At 37.2% G+C, this 19,470-nt stretch overlaps 2 protein-coding genes across 2 annotated transcripts in view; one reads left to right on the top strand and one right to left on the bottom strand.

Moving 5' to 3' along the window:
- The window catches only part of LOC132193039 (E3 ubiquitin-protein ligase MYCBP2), a 47,020-nt gene that overhangs the window by 16,102 nt on the left and 11,448 nt on the right, over positions 1 to 19,470 (top strand). The gene's annotated exons all lie outside the window — the stretch shown is intronic.
- Positions 3,649 to 18,307, bottom strand: LOC132193040 (uncharacterized). Its single transcript, XM_059613397.1, has 5 exons — positions 17,949 to 18,307; positions 6,278 to 6,478; positions 6,000 to 6,221; positions 5,655 to 5,947; positions 3,649 to 5,491 (listed from the first exon to the last, which is right to left on the bottom strand). The coding sequence occupies exons 1-5, from the start codon at positions 18,117 to 18,119 to the stop codon at positions 3,988 to 3,990; spliced, it is 2,391 nt and encodes a 796-aa protein (XP_059469380.1). The 5' UTR covers positions 18,120 to 18,307; the 3' UTR covers positions 3,649 to 3,987.

Raw genomic sequence — 19,470 nt, 5'->3', positions numbered from 1 at the left:
TTTTTCTTTGGCGAACCCGATACTCTAAATTTTAGCCACTTGGAACTTTTAAGGTTTCAGCAGCAACTTTAGAAACTTCATAGCCTTTAATAATTAAAAATCTCGCGTAGTTGAGAATTTGCTGCCCTCTATCGTTGCAATATTGTTGCTTCGTCTACAGAGGAGAATCATCTCTGGGTTTCGGGAGCCACTCTGGTGGCGGTTTTGAGAAAAAGAGAAAACTCCAGAGTCGAAACTTTAAACATCATGCAATATGACTTTCGAGTGGTTTATTTGAGGAGAAAAACATTAAACAAGGTCGTAAAATTCTTATTTTCTGAATTATAAACTAACAAAAAGTGATACGCACTCTGAACTGGAATATAGGCAACTTGCACATCTTAAATGCAGTGCGGGTTTGCATACTCTCGAGATATTATTTATCCAGTCAATGAATTAAATTTAAAATCAATCTCCTGCAATAGCAAGCATAATTTTTTGATTCTATTGAAAATTTAGGGTTTCTCGGATTTAAATTTAACTGCAGGTTTTGAGATTCAAAATTGAATTCTTTGAAAATAATGTCAATAGTTTTTTAACAGCAAAAAGTAAAATGCGCTTAAAATTAATATATATAAGATAAATTAAAAAAATTAGTTTGGAAATGCATTAAACAAATTATCATTTCAATAATTTGAATCATCAACTTCAGCAGCTATTTAAATAAAAAAAAAATTAATATAAGTTTTGTTTTAATAAAAAAATGCTCCTCAGCTTTGTTCAAAATTGATTTGTCCTCTGCTGTTCAATTTTAAAGATATTTTTGGAGATGATTTCAAAACCGGTAATGAGGGTGTCGTCGCACGTGTTATTGAACGGAAAGGAATTTCAAAGACCCATTATGATCACCAGACACTTCTAATTATAACCTATGAGCTCCCGAAATCGAATAAATCAGAGAGAGGTGCAGGAAATCATCTGTCTGTCTGTGGCGCAAGCAATGCGTAGTTAAACCCTCGAGACCCGGAATTGTGAATGGCAAAGTCCCATTCATGAAAACGCCGGCTGCCGGTTCACCTGTATTTTTAACGCCCAGCCTGGGCCGAAGAGCAGAAAAAATTTGACAGGAAAAAAGGGTCTTTATGGAGCTGCTCGGAGACGACACTTGGCGCCTTTGCCAAATTGCACCGGCAAAAAAATTGAAGAGTATTTCCAGGTTAGCGAAAAAACGCCAGAAATTTTGGAACAAAAAACTGAGTGGCTGCAGATTTCTTAAGGGTAATTTAGCGGTCGATTCGCACGAAATTGCCGTTTGGCGGGTGACCAAGTCGAGAATTCTATCGGCGGCGAAATGCTTTTAATTGTAGATTCGGCCGCCACTAAATTAGGTTTTTATTGGGCGTAAAATTCAAACTCACTTCATGTGGCCCGACGATTAGGATTTTTTTCAAAATCTAAAAGAGACCCACCAGAGCGTGTGTATTGAGAGGAGGAAATCGAAAGTTACATGTATACCGGTGTGATTGTGTGGTAAGTGCCATTATTAGGCGTCCGCCGCCGTTGAGGGCATTCAAATACATACATAATAACGAGTTAGAGAGCGGAAGTCTCGAGAGAATGAATCTCGAGTGCAGCGACCTCGATTGCCGGTGATGGTGACATCCGTTTGGCACCCCAAGTGCAACGGACATCCCCCAGTCTGTCGCGCTATTCTCGTTCGTATTTGTACACCGGAATCAAACTCACCTAGGACGGTGCGGAAACGGCTCAAAACTTTCAAATCAAACAGTCGAATAATTAATAAAAAATTCAACAAAATAGAGATTGAAAATGAAAATAAAATTAAAACTTATTTTAAAAGTTTATATAATATGTTTTCTAGTTTTTAAAATATATAAATTAATTTATTAATTTTCATTTTTATTTACTTTTCAATTTAAAAACCGTATTTTTAATGTGTTATTAAATATTTTTGAATTTTTAACAATAAAATTTTGGTCATTGGGGTTGAAAATTAAATGTTAAACCAATCCCTGGATTCAAAATTGACATGAAATCTGCTCAGAATTAAAAAAAAATGTATTAAAGAGCTGCTTTTCTTTCTCCGTTAGTTCTCCAGGTGAGCTTTGATGTTGCCTTCAGACAATTTTGAATGCAATTTTGGAATTTTTGCAATTAGTTTCAAAAGGTCACATTTCTACATAGAATGGAATAAAATTAATTTAACAATAACTCTATTTATATTTTTCGGAACTAATTTCCAAATTCATTTATTAGCGAGAAAATCATAAGAACCGTGAAATTATATGCATCACACAAACCTCCCCATTATTCTTGTCACTTTTTCCCCCACCTGTCAATTAGGAATGATATGGTCCGTTATCAATCACCTTCCCTCCCGCCGTTCTTCTTTTTCTCTCTCACTCTCAAAATCGCTGATTTATCGACAGCCGGTCGACGGTGTGAAGATCCGCGCGTAAATTTATCGCCGGCCGGTTCTATTTCTAGGAAGCGTCTAAGAAAGTAGTGTCGTCGGGAGGAATGATTAGGGATTCGCGTGTGGTCGCACAGCCGCAAAATCGCCGGCCCAGTCCCTCACCCACCTTGCTTTGTCTTTCTTTCTTTCATTTGCGAGACGAAATGATCTTTCTAAATTTAAGCGCGCAAGTGATAAACACAGCAGTGCGACACCACCTGTCCTTGCTGCCTCTCAAAGCGCGACAGACATAGCAGGGCTGCTCTGTCTTTTTTCAATCCTTTGACGTGGTGTGTACACTGCGATGTACTCAAACACCCGCGCGAGCTCTCTAGTTTTGAAAACGCGGCCAACCAAATGGGCAATTTAGCCGCAGACTTCAGCGAAAGGAAATGCCGCGGATGCTTGCTGGGCGGTGAACGAAAAAAAATCCCTCGGCGGCGCTGGCACTTGCTTATTATTATTATTTTTTTCCACTACAGACACCAGACGGGAAAGAAAGACGCGAATTCTTGATGATTCTTAATTTCGTTCCGGCTTATTCTTCAAAATTGAATTATTCTTGGCTACAAATCAAAATTTCATTGCAATATTATAAGAAAAATCAAAATTTTATTTTTTCAGTGAAGAATAATTTAAATAAAAAATTAATTTTTTTGATTCAGTCAATAAAATAATTGAAAATAATGAATAAACTGGGTGATTCTACAAAAGAAATTTATTGCAATTTAAATTTTTTACTTATAATTAATAATTTTATCTTTTATTTTCCAATTAAGGAAGTTTTGATATTTTAAATGTAAGATCTCCAGCTGAAACTAATCAAAACTAGAATTAGTCTAGTCGCGAATATCTTCCTGTAGGTCTCTTCGCCGCAATTCAGAAATAGCAGAAAATATGGAAGCTCTTGCCCCTGCGGTTTCTATTCCAATTAATCATCATCACAGCGACGGGCGGTTGATTTTATTTCGAAACAGCTGCTTTTTGCTCGGCTGCAGATCGAAATAAACAATTAAGGCGGCGGGAAACGCATGTCGTCATCAGCCCATGTGGCACTTCGGCGTGAAAAAAAAATCGGCCGAGGATCATCAGTCCTCTCGCTGCGGTGCACGCCTTTCTGTCCTTGACTTGATATCTGTAACCGACTTATTTTTTTTTCATCTCTGACGATAAAAAATTGAAACATCTAGATGTAGCAGTGTGATTACTTTTTCATATAATTGCGGACGTTTAAATGTACAAAATGAGCAAATTGATTAGAATCCAATAAAGAGAGAAGCACTTGACGCTAAATAACATCCTCGTTGCAACAGTCTTGTCTCGTAATTAAAAGATTTTTACATCTCAAAATCCGTCACCGTACGAAGCACTGTGTATAAAAAAGCGTCTATCGAAGGCGGCCAGTTATATAAAAGTTAGTCAATCAGGGACATCACAAAGATTATGTATCAAAACACCGAGAATTTCCGTATTTACATCACTAGTGCACTTTCCACGTTCGCCTATCACAGAACTTTTTCCGCCTTCCGGCGTTAGCTCGACTCGTCGTCGTCCGATTCACCTGTCTCCCCTTCGGAACTATCGCTCAGGTCCTCCTCCGGCGTGCGTGGCAGCGGCCGATTCTGAATTCGAGACGGTTGCTGCACCTCTGTGTAAACGTTGATCCTTGCATCTGAAGGACTCATGTACTCGGTCAAAGCCGCCGGGCGCGCTTCAAGGACTTCATTGTTCTGCGAGTGACCCATGACGAAGTTGTAAATTCTTCCGAGGCGTGTTTGCGGTTCTGTGTAGATGTTGTTCCGTCTGTCCCTGGGGTCAACGTACTCGCACACCACCGGACTCTGGCTTGAAGAGGTGGAAGGCTGGATTTCGGCGTAGGTGTTCTCAGCAATGGCTGGTCTCAGGTTTGACTCTGTGGTGATTTGGTTATAGATATTCTCGATCATCTCCCTCGTCTCGCCATAGGCTTTGGGATCCTTCAACTTCTCCTTGAGGTCAGACAAAATGTCATCCACCAAAGTTCCGGTGCCAACCGTCTGAGTTCCGTGGTCAGCAACCTCAATTTCAGAGTCCAGTGTTGAGGCGGTCGTTCGAACGGTTCCAGATTCACTTCCAGGAGTCACTTCATCCATAATCAGAGTATTGTCCTCACTCGCGGTGACACCCACATTTCGCCGCTTGTGCCTCTTCTTTCTTTTCTGTTTCCTAGGGCCCGGTAGCAAGTCGATGGAATTACTAACTACCGTCCCTATGGGCAGAGTGGGCGTCTCTACATCCACCACTTCTCGTCTCCTCAGACAAGGGAATATTTTGGAGGCGGAAAGTCTGTCTCCTGGGTACTGCCTATAACATCTGACCATCGCGTTGATTATGACGATGATTAAAACACCGAGCATGGCTACACCTAGAAGGGGCCAAGCTAGTTGAAACACAGTGATGTCCTTGGAGGTTGTTGGATCAGGGATATCAACTACTTCGCCGTTCTGGCACTGTATGGCTGTGCGAGCGCTGCAGACTCTGTCCGAATAACTGGAAGTACGCATAAAGCTGCTGGTGGTGTTGCTACCAAAGCAGCGAGACAAGACATCCCTCACCACACAGTATGACGAGTTCTTAAAGGCCTCCACCCAGAAATCGGTCGATCTGTGAGCGTAGTCTGAAGGTAGAGGCTCACCCCTGCGAGGGGAAACCTCCTCCCTCAACCAGTCGCTGCAGACGCAGTCCCTTTGGAAGCGGTTGTCTTGCACCTGAACGTCCAGGGAGTTGCTCCGTGGTGAGATTCCAAAGTACAGAACACCACGCTCAGGTGACATTTGCCCAATGGTGTTGTCTATGAAGACAACGGTGCCATCGTTTCGCTCGGATGGAGCCCACACGCCGCTGAAGCCCATGTTCCTGAAGGTGTTGTTAACAACTTCCAGGCGGTCCCATTGGGAGAAGGCCAGGCCTCGGGAGTGAAGCCTGTAGAACGTGTTGCTAACCAGGGTAACGGTAGCTGCGGTGACGTTGACACCACCCTCTCGAATTTCACCAATCCTGAAACAAATTTGAAAAAAAAATCATTAGTTATATTAAAAATTATAAAATATTTATAAATCTGCTTTTAAATTAATTAGTTGAATTAATTAATAAGTTTTAAATTCATTTAATATATATTTTAATATTTCTAAATTGAGCTTTCAATTAAGAAATTATGTACTTTGTATTCTGGAGCGTGAAGTTGGCGATGGCTGACTGGACGGCATTGGAATGAACAGTGTCGATTGTCAGGTTGTTAAAGTTCAACCTGTGCACGAGCGTCCTGGGACTGAACGCGCCACTCTCGACAGTGTGCAGGTTGCAGTGTTCAATGGAGAGGTTGAGGACTAGAAGGCCGCTGAATGCGTCCCTACGAATGGCACTGACTCCGCTGCGGTGGATGCGCAACTCGGCTGCACTCAAAGGAAACGCCAGTCCGGGAATCTCGGGAATCAACGAATCCTCAATTGTAACCTGCCAAAGAAAAAAGTTAAAAATTTAAAAATAATTTTTTGAAAAAAAAAACCTTTGTTGCTGGCCCATGGTGACCGATGGCAGCTCCAGACTGTGAAAAGGCATTTTTGTGCAACTCCAGCCGAGCCACCTTTTTGAACTGGAAATCCTGAATCCACGAAAACGCCGAAGGTTGGATGACAACGTGATTGGCCTTCTCCAGGTACATGGACTGCGGCGTCAGGGTGTTCTTGTAAGCACCACTTTCAATAACAACAGTGGAGCAATTTTCAACCTGGAAAATATTCCCTTATTTTTGTTTATGAAAATCAATTTTTAAGTAAAACTCACGAGAAGCAGGGTGTTTGTGGCAGTGGCGTTAAGGAAGGAGTTCTTTTTCAGGGTCAGGCTGCCAACGTCACGGGCGTGGATTTTTCTCAGGGCCCTTTGTAAGGACAAGGCACCCTGGAGAAGCCGCACCTCTTTGCACCGGCTGATTTCCAAAGTCAGCAGTTCCAAGGGAAGTTGCTCTGGCTTGATTTCAAGTAAATCCTGAAAGCAAAGAGCAAAAATTATTTATTAATTTTATTTAAAAAATTTAGTTTATATGAATTTGTAACATGGAAAGGAAAGTAAGAAAGCCTCTTGAATGAATTTATTTCTAATTGTAGCCTCGTTGTTATTTTATTTTTACTTTTTTGTAACTTTTTGCGCTCTTTGAAGTGTCAAGTACCCGTGGCACGTCTGAACATTCTTAAGTTTCTTCGATTGAAAATTAGCAGTGGCCGACGCACGTGTCCGGCGTGATAGGCCCGTACTCGCGACAAGTGCCAGAAAAAAAGCGATCGAGCCATTAGGCCGGCCACCTTGCTCTCGCTGCCTACAATGTTGCTCGCTTCTTTTTACTTGCTTGGGGGGCTCATTCGTTAGTGCCAAATTACCACATGGCATACGTACGTACTCCACTATTTACAACGCATACCATGACCACCGGGTGCCCCAACACTACTTGCAAATTGGCTCGGTGGCGCAAGTGAAAATAGAGAAAAAAAATTATTCACGAGATGCTTAGGTGCAAGAGTGGTGAAAGAGTGTCGGCCTTGACAGTGGTAGTTTGTGTCTGCGAGCATGACGCAATCTCTCCTCGCCCTAGGACGGGTACCCACAAAATATGAATTATCGCTCTGTAATTGCGTCTTTAAACGATGACTCTATAGGATGATTGCCGATTGGAATCAATTGATGGACATAAACTTGAACCAATTTTATTAACTTATATTCTATTTGATGATTGAAGATGTATTTAAACTATTTATTTAATTGTAAATCTTCTATAAATTCCTTTTTTAACCCAAATTTAGTAGTGAAAAGGCATTCAAAATATTTAATTTTTTTAATTTTGCCGATTTAGGAAGCTTTTTACAGAAAAATCTCATTATTAAAAAACTACTGTAATTCAGTTTCAAAGAAATTATAATTTTTAATTTATTTTCTGAAATGAATTAATTTTTTTCCAACTTTTATCAAATTTTGGCGTGACCCTATGACTTTTCTAGTCTTACTTTTGCACTTAGGGGCGCAATCGGCCGGCGCCAATTACCGGTCGGCTGGGCCCAATCGGACGGCCCTGCGTGAAAAGTGCGAGTGCGCATACTTTGCGTCACTACTTTCTCTAATTATAGATCGACTTCAGACGGCCGCGCACGCGAGTGGATCGTCTAGTAATACCTGGTGGGCTTGAAAGAGAGGACCGACCGAACGAAACGTCGTCGTTTTTTGCGAGTCGCGGGGTCAGACACAGAGCCAACCGGCCGGCAGCTTTATTTTACACCCGGCCGCCGCGAGCAAATAACCGCCCGCGAGTCTAACTTTTTCCACCTCCCATTTTTGATATTATATACACGGGGTGCGCGCGATTTTTTGCAGGCCCTCCCGAATTCCATTCGCCGGCCAAAAGGCGAATCTGCCAGAAAGCGATTCAGAATGAGAGAAACGGGCTAAATGTGTGCAGATTGTTGTGTGCAAATTTAGCGTGCAAAGAGTTTCAATGATTTTGTTGTGGACAAAGAATGAATGAGGGGATTGATATCTGAATATTAAATAATTATAGACACAATTAAATAATATATTAGCAAAATCTTAACTTCAATAAATAAAAAAAACTATTTGAATTTTGATAAAATATTATACTTTTTTAAATTCAATTTAAAATATGAGTAGTATTTTTAATTTATTTTAAACAAGATATAAGTTTCAACATTTCAATGCAAAAATTCTTTAATTGGAATATCTTACTTTTTAAATTTTATTTGAATACTTCTTTAAATTGTTTTATAAAATAGATCTTTTCAGCAAAATAAAGTAAATCTTGAATTATCTAAAATTCTCTTATTTTATATTTTCAATATTCTTCCTTTATAAACTGTTCAATGAAGAATTTCAACCGAAGTGTAATTAATAAAAAATCTTAAACAAATGGTCTTGACTATTAGTTTCGTCGCTTGACATTCGGCAACCTCAGATGTGACGCCCCGAAATAATAAATCGCGACGAGGTTACCAAATCATAAATCAAACGTGCTGATTGCCGAATAAGCAGCAGGTGCCAGTTGTCCGCTTCAAAACTTCAAAGGCCGAGATGCTATCGAGGCCCATTGTCTCTTAATTAAAGAAAAACACGGTCCAAATTAGCCGCCGCGGCGTTAATCTAATAAGCGAGGGCGTCCATAGGCCGCGCTATCAGCTATGAGCAGAGAGGCAGCAATTTGCCACCCATCACTCGCGACCGCACGCCAACACAAACACTCCCCGAGAGTGCTTTTCTTTGCCGTCGCACACATTCGGAGTTGAATTGCAACCCGGCCTGAAATAATAGTCTCGCCGTCGAATGATAAAAAACACATAGGCAAAATTTCCCAGCAGACAAGGCCAGATTTTCATAACAAGTCTGGGACGTGCAATTAAAAAAAAAATGTTAAAAAATTCCGTATCTTATTTAAATTTCAATAATTATAGTGAAATTATTTTCTTTATCTTGAATTTTATATTTTTTTGCTCAATAATAAGTGATTAGTTATTATTATTTTTTTTTTTTAATTTCTTGTTTATTTTGCTTATATTTTTTATATAATCAAGAGAAATAAAGAAATTGAGCAATAGAAAATTCATCTCTAAATTATTCATTTAATTAAATTTTATCTTTTTTTTAAATTTAAATAGTATTCTATTTGCCTTTGGTGTTATAATTGAGTCTCTGTCTGTAACTCAACGTTGATTAGATTTGAGTGACGCCCTCACGAATTGACTTACTGAACACATACCGCGCGACGTGCCTTTTCACCCCTGTCTGTGCGGCTTCATTAGCCAACTCATTAATTTTTCAACCGGAGGCGGCCGCTTCAAAGCGTCCCGGGAGGAAACAAAATCTCAGAAGAATCCCACCTTTTAAATTTTAATAAAAAGGAGAGATTCAAAGTACTTCCGTCCAAAGTTTGTTTGACTGTGAAAACACCCCAGAGATTAAGTTTACGTACAAAAATAGCCGGTTTGTTTTTATTGTAAATCCTGGCGAATCAAGAGTGGGTATATAAAATACTGCCCGTCTAATGGCGAGATAAATTTTGAATTCGCTGACATTATTTCTCTAAATCTGTGGGGCGCCGATTGATCGCCTCTTGGGAGATTTAGATCTCGACTTTTGCCCTACACCTCTCGCGAGACTCATTTATTTTTATACATCCGACAGAGAGTTTGTTTATTTACAGCTCGAGCTGACGAACTGGCGATCAGAACGATTAACTTGAGATAAGACATGCAGCAGGTTTTATTTTGATAATATTGACTCGGTTAAGTCTTTCTCAGAATGAAATTTTAAGTGACATTACTTCACTTTATAAGAAAAGGAAAATATCATAAAAGCAATTTTTTTTAATTCTAAACAGGTAAATTATGCATGAAATCAATTTTAGGGAAGGAAAAGCGTGGCCTGCAAAAGGATTCATTTTAAATTATTTTAATTTTTTGAAATAAATTCTTACAAATTTAAATTAAATAAATTAAAAACATTTCGTAACATACACTTTTTTAAACTTTTTGGAATTTCTAATTTTAAAATTAAAGGAAAAGTAGCAATGCCTTGAATAGATTAATTAAAGGATAATTATTTTTCCTTCAATTTTAAAATTATAAAAAAAAGATACTTTTTAATATTTTCATCTTCCGAGCTGAATACAGGATCTTTAATTTTAGAGGTCTTCCACGCACGTCAAAGCAGAACCTTCACTACTTTTATTGCTTTCTTCCCAATTAAACGCAATTTAACGAATCTTCCAGCGCGAATTCCGGGAAGCTTCGGTTGCGCCTTGCCATACCCAATATGGCAGCGATCTGCTTCATTTTTTCGCGTAATTGCGCTTCCACCGACCGAAAAGGAAGTTGCTCTTTGTGTGTGTTAGAATAAGAGAATCATATTATTATGCGCGAGCGGTGGCAGCAGCCGCTAACCTTGGAGCCAAACTCGTTTCTCACTGCGAGAATGAAATAAAGAAAAACCTGACAAGAAAAGAGCAGCTCATTTGCCTCATTTTCCTCCTCTTAAGGTTCTTTTACGAAAATAATGTTGACCAAGGCCGAGGGTGGGTTTCTTTTCGTGCCGCCGAGGGTACAAATAATTCAGCTGTGGAAAAAAAGGACCCTCCCTTTTACCTATGGGGGTGTCGGGCGGACGGATTCCCCTCTAGTGAATTTACCGTTTTCTATACGTACAATCGTTATTATATGAGAGTCAGATCTGCTCTGGACTGGAAGCTATAAGGTGGGAGATTAACATGAGGGTCTTTATAGCGGCCGTAAAACCATCCAAAAGGATCTGAGAGAAATGATGATGCTGGGTGTAAAACTTGTTTTGATCTTACATTTAGATTAAAAGGGGGAATCGCTGCTGTTAACTCCTTTTGAGACGAAATTTATTTGAATGTTTAAAAATCAGTTTAGCTGCAATGCAAATGGCCCGTTAGTGGAAATGTTTTTGTATTAAAATGCTGGCGTTTCATGTGTCCAGATCAAGACGGTTTGAAAAAATATTCTCGCTCGTGATGGTAACGTTTTTTCCAACAGTTTTAAGTTTGGAAGTTAAATTTCTAATTAATTCCACATAAATTATAAATCAAAAGTTACAAATTCTGAAAATCTGTATTAATTTAATCTAGATTTTTCAATAATTTTATTTCCTAATTTTTAGTCCTTCAATTTTTGATCCAGATTAATTAATATATACAGAATTTTCACTTTACTTTTTTATTGTATTTTTCTTGAAACATTTTCTTTCCCCTCTTCTTTTTTCCTCAAGAAAAATTCCCGTTCAACAACACTTTGCTTTTACAGGGCCCTTGGTATTTATTGGTAAATTAGTCTCCTACGCTCGCGTTCTCCCCTAACAGAAACATACGAATTTTACCATCACATGCACTTGTCGTCGTCTTATTCCTTACTTTTATCTGGAACCCATATCCATCTGTATGCAAGTCGACAAGCTCCAGCCAGAATTATATTTTTCTCTTCCCTTTTCCTTCCCCCTCGAGTGAGCACGTTTTATTCGAATGCATTTTTCTCGTCTGGAGGGCGTCTGCGGGTTGTGCGCTTAATGGGGGTTGGTTGGCACCCCCGGCTCTCCCTCGAGTGCGTCCACGTCAAAAGTAAAAGTGGCGCCCAGAGCAGTCGAGCTAATTAAAAGATTAATTAAGTCGAAAGACGGCCGGCGTTCGGCTCGAATGAAAGAGGTTTGTTTGTTTCGAATTTCAAGCGTGGGAATTTCGTGGCCTGTTAAACGGTTGAAATGTTGCACTTCCGCTTGCTTGACCCACCTAAAGCTTCTGCTAATGAGCTTACTTAACTTTTTAGAATGTTAATAATTTGATAACATTGCCCATTTTACATAAATTTTATAAACTGCAACACCGAACCTGAAAATGCTATGAAGGAGGTGCCAAAAAGTGTTTTAAAAATTTAATTTAATTATTTGTTGATAAAAAATGGATTAATTTTAAATCTGTGCAATAAGAAACCAATTTTTGGAACTGAATTCAGATGCCAGAATTTAAATTTTGTAATTAAATATTGCATTTTATATTATCTTTTGAAGTGAATTAAAATTTATGATTGAAAGCTTGAATTCTTGGTATATAAATTATTTTTCCTCAAAACGTTGATTTTTTGCACATGATTTTTTTTTTCAAAACACATTTTTGGCCCATCCTTTCAAAATAAAGAATTTTCAGGTTATGCGGAAAGTGTGTTAATTTGCACCTCAAATCGTTTCATTCCCACGAGAAAGGTGCTTCTCTGTAGCCGTTGAATGCACTTGTGAAAATATTTGCTCTCTGGAGACGAAAAAGTTCCAGAGGTGCTAAAAAACATACGCAAGAGTTGCCTCTAATGATAATAAGTCAAAAACAGAAACGAGCATTTTCCTGTTTCGCTCTCTTGAAAAAACAAACAGCGCGACCGCAAATCCGTAAGAGCAGAGAGATCCATTTCAGACAAAAAGCGGGGGCGCCTCTGCACACTTTTTCATGTCTCAACTTTCACACCAGCAGGTTTTTGTTTTGACTCGACCCCAAACAGCATTTCCTGTTTAAAAATAAAAAATGTTTCAAAAACGCCTCAACTTTTAAAAATGCACTGAACAGATTTTTTTTAAATTAAACTTTTTTATGATTTGATCAAAACTGGAATTTTTTCGCCAAATTGATTCATCTCGGTCGTGATTCATTCACTTTTCCTGCCGTTCGAAAACGTTTTCTGGCCGCCAGACTTGCTCTTTCGCTTTCTTCGACCCTCGTCGCGATGCCAAATTCATTCACCGATTTTTTGTACGTGTCGCGCTGTCTATTTTTAAGATTCCATATTCAAATACCTGCTGTGCGATGTTGTCTCTGCGAGGCTCACTTCACCACCTCCCAATGTGTAATTATTCTAAATCCAGAATTCGGCCGCGGCAGAAAGGGAAAAAAACGCCGACTGGGAGCGGAGAATTCAGAAACGCGGTGCCCAAAATAGATCGATTGTGTCTGCGCGGAGCTGTCTAATTTGTCGCCTGACTAATCGCCTCCAATTGTTTCCGATTTGTCAATCACGGCCAGTTCAAAACTTTTACATCAAGTTTTAAGGCATGAAGATTAAAAACACCTTTAATTGTAGTTCACAGAGAGAAATAATATTTTAAAGTCTCATTAAAGGAATTTTCAATTAATTATTTCTATTAACTTTCTATACTGATTCCACTTTGAAATTTATATCAGCAATAATTTTTTTTAAATAAATAAAATACCAAAATACAGTAGACTCTAAATCTATTCGAATTTGTTGAAAACTTAACTATAGTTTAAAATGATTATTGTTTGTAACCAAAATTTCAAAGAAGAAAGTTTAAAAAAAATATATATATGGAAAAGTCTGATTATAAATTTTTAATTATTTTTTTTTTGTTACCCAATAACTAGTTAAAAAGTTTTTGAATTTTTAATTTTGCTGGTCTCAATATCTATGAATTTTTTTCTAATTTCTTAATGCATCACTAAGAAGCTCTAAATAAAAGTCACCCTCTAACAGCTGTGAACTGCTTTTAAAAATCTCTTCTTTTGTTTGACGTCGGAACTTGCAACGTTTACATTATTTGAAGTTGGCCGGCGTTTTTCCCTTTATTCTTTTCCTGCGTCTCTTCCTGCCCTTCCAAAATAGCCTCCCCGAAGATAAACAAGCAGGACCTTAGCGTCCTGCACGGAATTAAATATCTTCAAAACTTCACACCCGCATCCATGCGCATTGTTGTCGCATTCTTTGCTCTTTGTTTGACTTGGGGCGGAAATAGCTCATCGGCAGGCGCATGAATTAGGCCCACAAAACTTCCCTTCCTCCTTGCTCGGGTCATTTATTTTCTTGACTAGAAAGAAAGAAATACTCATCACGCGTGACCGAGAATTAATTTTTTGCCAAAAAGGGGAAATGGGAGGAAATAAAAAAAAATGCACCGAACCGATTCAAGCCTGGGAAAGGAAATTTTATAAAAATCTTTTCCTGTTCAAATAAAGTGGAAAATTAATGATTAATTTTTTTTTGTTACGAAATAAATAATTCCCATAAAATTCAGATTAGAAAAAATGCGGAATTGTAGACTTTTATTATATTTTTCGGCAATTTAAATTTAAAAAGTTTGAATTTTGTACAGACATATTTGATGTGATATTTTTAATTCATTTTAAAATTAATTCTTATATCAATTTATCTTTACTCGATTTTAATTTCGGATTTGCCAGCTGTGCCGATCTTCAAAGCAAAGCTCAAATATCACCACATCAGCATTCATCTGGTTGTCTGGTGCGGCCGTTCAGGCCCTCATTCTCTCTTTCTTATTGAGCGTCGCCCCGATCCTAAATTGCTAAATGATATCAGTGACCCTCATGCTTTTTAAATAAGAGCAGCTCGCCTATCAAGAAGAGCACGGAGCGCGCTTTCAATCCACGACACGCATAATTTACAAGCCGTGGATGTTAAAACTGCATGTGACACCGAGAGAATCAGGGCGTGTATCGAGATCACAAGATTAAACACACTTTAAATGAAAAAATAAATAAAACAAAATCTTTCATTATTGCAAAAAAAAAAACTGAGTTGATATGAGAATTAAAATTTGAAGGATTTGCAAAGCAAAGCAAATCAAATAAATATGGTAAATTCCTTTTTTTATAAAAATAGTGACCAAAATTTAGCTTAAAAAAATTGAATCATAAAAGAAATTTTGAATTATTTCCAATTTCACTTGTAGAGTGGCAATTGAAAATGCAAAAATTTTAGAATTTTCATACTTTAATTGCAATTAATTTAATTTAGTTCGGCATTTTGAACAATAATAAAGCGATTATTTTAGTAAAATTATAAATATTTACTATAATTTAAAGCTAGGAGTTTAAATTTGAATTATTTAATCAGTTTTAGTGCTTTTTCGTTTTTGATTCACCGAAAGTTTTCGTCTTTGAGTAAAATTAGCGAGGACTTTAGGTTAAAAGTCTAAAGCGGCCGGCGGTTACAGAGACGCGTTTTCCTCATAGAGCACTCGCGGGGCATTTATTTACGCGAGGTGGGCGCACGAGGAGACCGATCGAGAGCCAGAAAGGCGGCGCCGTCGACAAGAAAGAAGCAAAAAAGCGAATGCCTGGCTCTAAGCAAGGCGGCTCATACGAATTTTCGCATGCTAGCGGCGGCGGCTCACTGTTGATTTCGCAAATCCACACACGTGCATTACAGACGACGCATAAAAAGCAACGCACTCGTCGCGTTTCAACGACTGGATGTAATTAGCGCAACGAGGCTGAAAATTCTTTGGCGAGTTTTTTATCGCTTTGTTTGATCAGCCCTAATAAAATTAAGCACTCGTTCAAAAGTGAATATTGCTTTTTTAATTGTTTTCAATGATTGGAAATTGTATTTTATATCAACTGCAAGAATACATTTTTTTAAATAAATTATATTTTTGCAATCGGGAAAATGCATTTAAATTAATCAACAATTCCAGCCTGATGACAGCTACAAAATTACTGGTCAAAAAAATGTTTTAGGAATTCAATCGGATTTTGCCCTGAAATTTGTGAAGTGACCTAACAATGGTGTGTCTCACGATGGCTGAAGTTTTTGGATTCCTTGTGAACTTAGCATCTTTACTTTTATTTTCATGAATTAAATTAAAATTTTTAATTATTGAATCTTTTTTCCATGTAAATTTAAAAAAAAATCCTTTTGATTTTAAGGGAAAATTGCATTTAATAACTTAAAATGTTGTAAATTTTTAATGTAAATAGCCCTGTCGTGAGAAATTTTTAGTCTATTTATTTTTTATTTTCTACTGCTCGTTTCCTCAACGGATTTTTTTATCACATCTCGCCTTTTATAGGTTTAGAAGCTTTTTTTGTCTGTTCCCTTTTTCGCCACAAGGAAACTGAAGCTTCACTTCATCTTAATGCTTTTTGAAGAGATAAGATTGGCTCGTCGTTCGTTAATATTCAGCTAATTTGCCGAACGCGTCTGAGAGTGGCTGGCTGTTGTCCTTTTCGAAAACTATTAGTCACGCCGCTATGTTTTATGAGTGATGAGAACCTAAGAGAGAAGACCATTAGCAAGAATTTTCGCACGCGAGGCGCCGGACTAGAGTTTTTTTTCTTTATTTTATTTTCGACCACAAAGAAAAAGAACTTTGCATAATGAGCATGAAAGAATGAGGTTTTTACAACAGGGAGTCGATTTCATATCACTGCTGCGTGTGTTTATAAGGAAACTTGAACTTGGCCCTTGTCTCTTTGCCCCCTCTTGGTTTTCACTTCCTTTCGAGTTGAGGCGAGTGTGCAACAAGCAGCCACCACAAACAATTATCATTGCATTCCCAAGAACAAAAAAAAATCATTCTTTATAATTAGATGCACTATTTTCAAAAATATAATTTTCATTAAAAAAGAAACAGAAATTATTGAGAATAAAAAAAATGAGGATTTTTATTAATAAGTACTACAATATTTTTGTTTTATAAATGGTAAAAAAATCTATTTAAAAAATCAATTGTACAATAATTAATAAAAAAAAACTATTTTTCCCAATCAAAATAAAATTCTAATTCCTTTTCAGTTTTTTTAAAATTATAATTTAATAATAATTTGTATCAAGACTTAAAAACAAACATCTGCTCGTTCTTCCGTGTCTCGGCCAGAATCGGATTCAAGTCTTTCTCTCGAACTTGATAAGCCCTTTTCAACTTTCATTTATACATCCCAAGCTTCCAACGCAAAACGCACCACACAAAAACAACATCTGCTCCTCTCCGAGTGAATCACTCGCTGCTTTATGCAAATGAGCTCTATAATGGCGATTGTTTATTAAATAAATTTATTTCGCCAATCCACTATTGTTCTCTCCGCGAATAATTTCAAAGAGGAGAGGGAGGTGGACGAAAATTAGAGGGGGTGGCCCGCGTGTCTGGCAGGTGTTTCAAGAGGGGTTGCTCTGGCTTTTGTTGTTTGAAAAATTAATTCCGTTGGAAAATTTATTTTTTGTATGTCCGCAAGTCTAACTAAGGCGTTTTTTCCTTTCTTCCTCTATTTGGGTTAAACTTTAAAATTAAGTAGGCCATCACAACACGGATTTGACCTCGGCGATTCGCTTTTTATTTTGTGTAAACCGTTATATTTTGACCTTGGAGGTTTGTCCGCACTTTTAGCAATAATTTTCCTCGATTGTTTCTGCATTCGGCGAGACCAGTTTTCTCGGGTTATGAATTATTCCAGCATCAAAGTCCCTTCCACGGCCGTGCGGTCTGCCATATCATTTTCTATAAGTAACAAGGGCTGACTCAAAAAGCAAACAAGTTTGCTTCTCAGAACGCGTGCTTTTGCTGAAAAACTTGCACCAGTCGCGCTTTTAGAGTCTTGATTAATTGTCATTCGAAGAAATTACGAAAGGATATTAACGCATTTTTTTTTTAAAAAGTGTGTGTAATTCTTTCTTGGTTTTCTTTAAAATTGCGTTCATATTCAATTCTGATTGTGAAAAGATTTTATTTCAATTATTATCAATCTGGTTTTAATAAAATTAATTTTTTTTTATAATAGTCTTCTATTTTTAGTTACGGATCATTATATTCATAAATCAATAAAGAAAATTAAAATGAAAATGAAAAAATGAGCAAAATTAATTTGAATATTAATTTTCAAATTAATTCTACTGCAAAATTATTTGGAATTTTTTATATTTATTTATTTATAATTTTTTTTTAATAAATGTTTTCTTCATAATTTGGAACATTCTACGGATTTTTATTCAAATTCAAATCAGAGTTTCCCTATATTGCTTTTGATTTATTATTATTTCAAATTTTTTTTTTCAAGAGTTTATTTAAAGCTCCTTTCCAGTCACAAATTCAAATTTTCAAAAAAAGTTTTATTTCAATTCGGCCTCTTTGTCGTGTGCCCTTTGGGCCAACTGACCTGTCCAGGTGTGCAGGAGCACGCGACCTGCACCCAGAAGCCGTTGGCCATGCGCGTGCACTTGCAGCCGGGCTCCTCGGTGCACACGGCCGGCATGTTGGCGGCCGCCGACTCTGCGGCGGCCAGCCCGGCGGCCAGCATCAGCAGCGCTGCGGCCACGCTTGGGCCCATGGTCAGCGGCGGGTCATCGCGGCGGCGCCGGGCGGCTCATGGCCCGGCGGCCGACGATGCTCCTCGCGGCGGGCCGTCGTCCCTGCACTGTCCGACCGAATTTTCGACACCGCCGACTCTCTTCACTTCGCATCGGCCGATCCACTTACGCACACACTCGACGCACTCGCTCAACTGACTTGCTTGCCGAAGCGACAGACACAGACCTTAGAGACCGACCGAGGGCCCGGCGGCCAAGCCGACACGCGATCACTCGCGCGCCCCCACTGTGCGCTTCATGCAACTTCTCAATAATCTTCATATCATAAAATTAAAAAAAAAAATCGTAATGATATATTTTTTTAATTCAAACACATTATTTGTACATTTAATTTTTCAATCAATTCTTAAATTAAGTTTATCTATATATCTAGGGTATTAAATTTATAAAATTTAAAACTAAATTAATAATTTTTTTTTTTTAAGATATCTTTTTTTTTATCTTATTACTGCAATTTAAACACAATAAATTAATAATAATATTTACAAGCTAAAGTTTTTTTTTTAAATTCATTTATGAATTAAATAGATGGAATTATTAGGCTTTTTTAAAAATTTAATTCAATTCTTCAATATTTTAAAACTGTTTTAATGCCATTGTAGATTATTTATTTAATTTGCAATATTTTAATTCAAGAAATTCTATTTGATACTAATATACTCATTAAATTTGCACTGCTTATTAACCAGAGGTAAGCTTAAATGTTCAGTTTTAATTAAAAAATTAATTGTTAATTTTTTTTATATTCTTCCTAGCTCAATTCTGGCGGATGGTGTCTTTTTGAATTTAAAAATTGATTTATCAGATTAATTTTGTGAAAAATATGTTTTAAAAAATGGACATAAAATAATAATTTTTATGTTATAATATTTATAATATTTTTTGCAACTGATCTTCCCATGTAATTTGTAATTAATAGAGCGAATTTAAATTTATATTTTATAAGAAATATTTAAAATTTAAAATTTTTTATTAAACATTTGAAAGAAATTTTTTTTAAATAATATAAATGTATATAGTTAAAAAATGTTTTTTGTTATATATAAATAATTATTTCATTTATATAATTATTTGTACATATTGAAAACCTGATATTTTAAAATATCAATATCCTCTTAATATAAAAAAAACCTTTGCATTTTGAGCCAGATTATAAATTTGAAATCTTTAGTGCCACCTAATTGAAAGGAATTCAAGCAATCTGCCGCAGAAATCCTCTGAGCACCCATTGTGTTTTGCCGGTCGTAATCTACTAATCTCTCTTCCAAAGGGCTGAAATTCCGCGCGTTAGCACCCAATTAAAAGTTGGCA

This window comes from Neocloeon triangulifer, unplaced genomic scaffold (genome assembly GCF_031216515.1).
Source record: "Neocloeon triangulifer isolate White Clay Creek 2 clone unplaced genomic scaffold, ASM3121651v1 ptg000003l, whole genome shotgun sequence".
In the NCBI taxonomy this organism is placed as follows: Eukaryota; Metazoa; Arthropoda; class Insecta; order Ephemeroptera; family Baetidae; genus Neocloeon; species Neocloeon triangulifer.
The sequence above is the reverse complement of the archived record's forward strand: the minus strand, read 5'-3'. Positions and strand labels throughout refer to the sequence as shown.

Excerpts from the sequence above, each read along its gene's own strand:
- LOC132193040 (XM_059613397.1), bottom strand. The coding sequence starts at position 18,119 with ATGGGCCCAAGCGTGGCCGCAGCGCTGCTGATGCTGGCCGCCGGGCTG. Across the intron at positions 6,479-17,948 it reads GCTCCTGCACACCTGGACAG|GATTTACTTGAAATCAAGCC; the intron begins GTCAGTTGGCCC and ends CTTTGCTTTCAG. Across the intron at positions 5,948-5,999 it reads ACCATGGGCCAGCAACAAAG|GTTACAATTGAGGATTCGTT; the intron begins GTTTTTTTTTTC and ends TTTCTTTGGCAG.